Below are 4,984 nucleotides of genomic sequence, written 5' to 3'. Positions count from 1 at the left end.
TACCTGCCCTGAAGGTTCAAATAGCTCTCTTCTACTGGCACACAAGAACAGGGGATCTTCTAGAGTTGAAGACGACTCGGGGAGCTCGGTTGTCGGGTGAACCACACATCTGTGGCGGACACGAAACGACATTGTCAGGGACTGGGAGTGGAACTTGCCAGGAATGCCGAGGACGAGACACGTGGTCGAGGACTGTGTCGTAAGGAACGCGCACATGGCCTGTCAGGAGAGACCATGGCGCGCGCGTAGATATGAGCGCAAGCACTGGCCGCTTCACAGCCAGCCGGCAGGGTATGGCCGCCGGCGGTTCCGGTGGTCAAGGTTGATTATGAGCTTCTGCGAGCTGGAGAAGTGCCACTTGTGGTTGTGGCCGATGCCCACAAGCAGGTGCGTGTACAGGGGCAGCACCTGCTTACTCACGAGCCGGTACTTGGCCGTGCTTAGGCCGTCCTTGTTCATGCGGTACCAGGCCATCCGCACCAGAGCCATCCTGCGAAATAAAGCAACGACGAAATACATCGCATTCGCAATGGTCGGTAATAAACGTTAAAGTGCCACGGGAGGATATTAACGCTTTGATAGGTTATATTTCTGAGCGAATTGGGAGTTCATCAAAACGGTATTCAGAGGAGCTTGTTGGTTCAAAGCTAACACTAGTTCGAGCGGCGGAACCGAAAACTAGGGACAAAGAAAGGGCAGACAAGGACGTCGCTAGTTTGTCGGACAGCGACGTCCTTGTCGAGAGAGGACAGATAACAACGTCACTGTCTGTCCTATTTTTGTCCCTCGCTTTCACTTTCGCTGCTCGAACTAGTGTTGGCAATTCATAACGGCAGAAAGGCACCAGCGCAGAAGAAATATGGGGACAATGAGGAGGACACACCCATCCTGCTGGCGACAATATTTATTCAGCTGAAATTCATCGCCTCCACGAAAGCGATTCAAGTGCCCTTGCCGCTTTTCTCATGCCTCGACGGTAGTCTTCTTCTGTCAAACGGTGGAATCAAGACAGTGACAGTGAAATAGACATACTGCAGTTCCGTTGACGAAGGAATGTATTTTCTGTCAAACGAAGTTTTGAAGAGTGCAGCTACCGTTGCCGGTGCAACCTCATTGATTTCGTATCAATGGCTTCGAAATCTACACAAGTGTGTCGAATCTTTCTGGAACGAAACTTCTGTCTCTTTTATTGTGCATTATACATTTATCAGTGTACAGCGTACTGCATTAGTATTTATCTCCCTTGGGCTTGGTTAGACACGTGCTACAAAGGAACTCGCGCAGGAGAAAGGAAGACGGAGAGCTGAAGCGATTGAAATTTGTTCAGAAATAAATATCAGTCGAGCTAACGTTTCAGCAAAAAGCCGCCTTCATCTATGCAACAACGGCTCGCTGCACTTATGAAGTTAATTCCCCTTGTCGAAATGTGTGCTTGCGGGAGATCTTCTTTGAAAATATACTATACATCATGATGACGATGATGGCATGAACTGCGCAGTGGATGTGATTTTTCTTCCTACTACGAGCTATAGCAGTTGGAATATCGCCAATCCATGTATGAAACCAACCTGAGACCGCAGCCTTCAAATAACGAACGTCAACAGATTTCTTAGAAGGGTACTCGCTTGGGTTAGTCGGTAGGTGTTCCTGGTACACTTATTTGCGCACCGCTTAATAACGTAGGCCCGCAATAAACAGACGCAAGCGATTCTTTTGCTCTTGAGTCTGTTTATTGCTGTCCTAGTTCTTAAGCGGTGCTTAAAAAACTGCACCATCAGACGATTTAAAGAAGCGGAGAAATGAAATGGCATTTTTTTCCTCCGACGAAAGCATATATCCAGTGGCGAAATAGGAGTTACCGTTGGCCTCAAGAAGAGGAGGACGAGCAAGTTTATCATTACAAAGGAAAGTGTGGACATTTTTAAGGGGAGGAAAGGACAGGAATACAGAAATTGAGGGAGGGGGCGAATGCGTTCATTTCAAGACTCAAATGGCACCGGCTACCCGCCTTGACTAGACATCTCCAATTTTTGTAGTAAGAACGCTATCCTTGTGACTTCCACGACAGTGTTCTTCCTAGAGACATTCGAGACGACTGCTTGGACACAGTGTGAAAAGTAAAAAAAAAAGAAATGAGAGACAGAAGTAGTCGCAACTGCAAAGTCACTGAGACGTAAAAGAAAGAAGCCGCTGAAAAAACTTGAATGCGGTCGAACATCAGCAAAAAGCAGTTTCCCCAGGGGCGATTTCTTGCGCCGGCTGTCACCGACAGCCCGCAACTTCGCCGCTGCTTTGTCGTCGCCATTGTCGATGAGTAACGGAAGAGAAGCTCCACCGTGCGATTGCGTCGTTGCATTTTCTATTTTCGGAACTGCTCGGAACCTGCATCAGTGAAGCCGTGACACCTCGCCTCTCTTTCTAGTGGTTATTTCTGTCGTGGTTCGCGCCTTTTCTTTCGAATTCGCAAAAAGCGATCTCTCTGATCAATATCTCGATGCTAGCGCTGAAGGCGTCACTGGCATGGAACGACGGCTTAGCAGCTGTTGCTCTTGTGCTCTGAAAGAGACGCTGCTTTCAGCTACGGGACAACCAAAACCAAACCCAAACTCCTCGGCTGTGCGATGGGAACGAGCCTAGCTATCACTCCCCGGCACCAATACCGTTCCTTCTTGCGCAGATTGTGTCTTTTCTTTCTTGTTTTGTTTTTATTTGCGGCGCGCTCAGGGCTTCGCGCTATCTCCAAGTCCGTTCGCGACGAGCTCGGGCCTGTCATTTGCACACGAATGACCCTCGGTTAGCACAAAAGGTTCGCCGCCACACTTACCTTATGTTGTTTGGCGATTCCGGTCGCTGGTGGTGTTTGACCATTGCGTATCTCGCTACCGAAGCTGGGGGACGAATGATCTTGAGGTTTTTGTGTTTGATTCTGCGAAAGGAGAGGCGGCAAAGGTTACTGAGCGTAATGAAGCAATGCAGCATAAAACTATGGTACGTCTGCAGGCACGCTTCCGATACTATGGCTTGCCGATCAGTTTCCATGGTATAGCGGTCTCACGTCGACCGCACCTGAATATCTTCATTGACATTCAAGTTTTAGAAACATTGTCTCTCCCGTTTTCTAGTTGCTACTCGCTGCAAGGAGAGAAATCATGCTTTGACGTGAGGTTTGGCTGCATCCTTTGTTACGCGACGTATGTTGCCACACCTATTTTTTTTTCGCTTAGTTATTTGCTTCCTTCTTTCGAAGTTGCAGTTTAGTTTTCCTGTCTTTTGTTTTCATGGCATCGTTTATATTACCCTATCGTCGTCATTGACATAAGCCTGCTCTATCTGTCGCTTCGTACAAATTCCGTCAAGGTATTGTTGCTTGTCATTGTTGCGCTAGTTGCGCCAAAGCATGCCCTCGTTGTGATACATCACAGAAAAACAAGACCGTAAATCATATACTCAGCAGTGGCAAACGGCAGGAAAGTCACGCAGACAGAACGTATATATTCTCGCTGGCGGTCGCGGCAGCGTGCGTAGAAGGACTTTGACTGCGTGTACAACGTCACGGCAGTAGAGAAAATGATATAGTTACGAGGGAAGGGGGCGGTGGCGCAATTATACAGCAGTTTGTAATCACGGCTACCTTAATACCACTGCATGCGATTTTACTGTGATGAAGTTCTACAGGGGTCGAATTCACAAAACTTTTATTTCGTAAATGCATTCTGCCATTGGTCGACCGGCTTCGCTAATGACATGTCCTGTTTGGCGATTGGCTGAAACATTCTGCTAAAAAACTTTTTAGCGCAAGATGTTTTTGTGAATACGGGCCCAGATTACAAAATGAGAAGTGATTATCTCATGCACACACTGCAGCCCAGTATCAGTTGCATAATGGCTGCAGGCCTAGCGCGCATAATCTTTGCGAAAAGCCTCAAGGCAAACTCTCCTTATGATAATGCGCAGTGAAACATTACGTCACTCTTCAACACTCCTTGCCCCTTACAGTTTTGACACTGAGCCCCATGTTCCTCCTTGACAGTAACCGACTTAATTACACACGAGGAACAGCGCCGCTGGGACCAGTGTCTGCTTACCTGTACGCCATGTCGTCGTCCACTCCTCCCCAGCCCCAGTAGAGGTTGGAGAATCCATTGACTTTGAATAAGTGCTCCCGCTTAATGGCTAGCACGCCGCCAACCAGCATTTGGTATGGCAACCTGCCGGCGAGAGAGAAGATGAAATGAATGCTTGCCGTCATACTCAAACCGAAGAAGACCGTTTTTAGGTCTGTCTCAAGATTACATTTAAACGAATAGCGAAACGAAAATTCAGCGTAAAATCGAGCCAAACCCGGAGTATACACTGGCGGCGTTTGTGCAACCGTTTGGTAACAAGCGCTATTGAACTATCAACGAACTACCCGGTCTAACAACGCTATTGAGAAGGTAGCCAAAAGACGAAGACACAAGCGAGGAAAAAAGACATGATACGAGCGTTAACATGCTCAAGATGGCAGTATTACAAACTCGCCCAAATTTCAGTTCTTGTAATAACAGTAGTTTCCAATAATGTTCCCTCAACATTCTGGCCTCTGAGGGCAGCCTCACTCAATTTTTGTGGCAGAACAAGTTCTCTCTGTGCAACTTCTGTCAACGAGGAGTCAAACATAGTAAAATTTTCTTTTTTTTTTTTCTAGTTCAACGCAACACTTTAAATGTTGCGTTTAAGCTCCAGTGAAACGCTGTTAATACGAGCTAATTGCTGACGCATAAAACATAGTTCAGTTGGTCGCAGTTTGAAGCTTACCTCAAGCTCTCGCCTTCATTATTTTCTGTGTTCAGCTCAACGATTATGAATGCATGAAGCCGGGAGATTCCGTTTTTTGAGCAAATCAAATGCTAAACCGCATGTCTTATGGCGTAAGCACATCCAATTATACACATTGGCAAATTTAGTATCATTATGAACGCAACTGACCAAGGCGGCGGTCAGA

The 4,984-nt window shown here is 47.1% G+C and overlaps 1 protein-coding gene across 1 annotated transcript; it reads right to left on the bottom strand.

Annotated features, from left to right (window-relative positions):
- Positions 1 to 273: 273 nt before the first annotated feature.
- On the bottom strand, positions 274 to 4,195 carry LOC125758828 (beta-1,4-N-acetylgalactosaminyltransferase bre-4-like). The gene is made up of 3 exons (XM_049416475.1): positions 4,086 to 4,195; positions 2,825 to 2,926; positions 274 to 490 (listed from the first exon to the last, which is right to left on the bottom strand). The coding sequence occupies exons 1-3, from the start codon at positions 4,193 to 4,195 to the stop codon at positions 274 to 276; spliced, it is 429 nt and encodes a 142-aa protein (XP_049272432.1).
- Between the last annotated feature and the right edge of the window lie 789 nt (positions 4,196 to 4,984).

This window comes from Rhipicephalus sanguineus, chromosome 6 (assembly GCF_013339695.2).
Source record: "Rhipicephalus sanguineus isolate Rsan-2018 chromosome 6, BIME_Rsan_1.4, whole genome shotgun sequence".
Lineage (NCBI taxonomy): Eukaryota > Metazoa > Arthropoda > Arachnida > Ixodida > Ixodidae > Rhipicephalus > Rhipicephalus sanguineus.
Note: the sequence above shows the minus strand (reverse complement) of the source record. Positions and strands in the feature narration are given on the sequence as shown.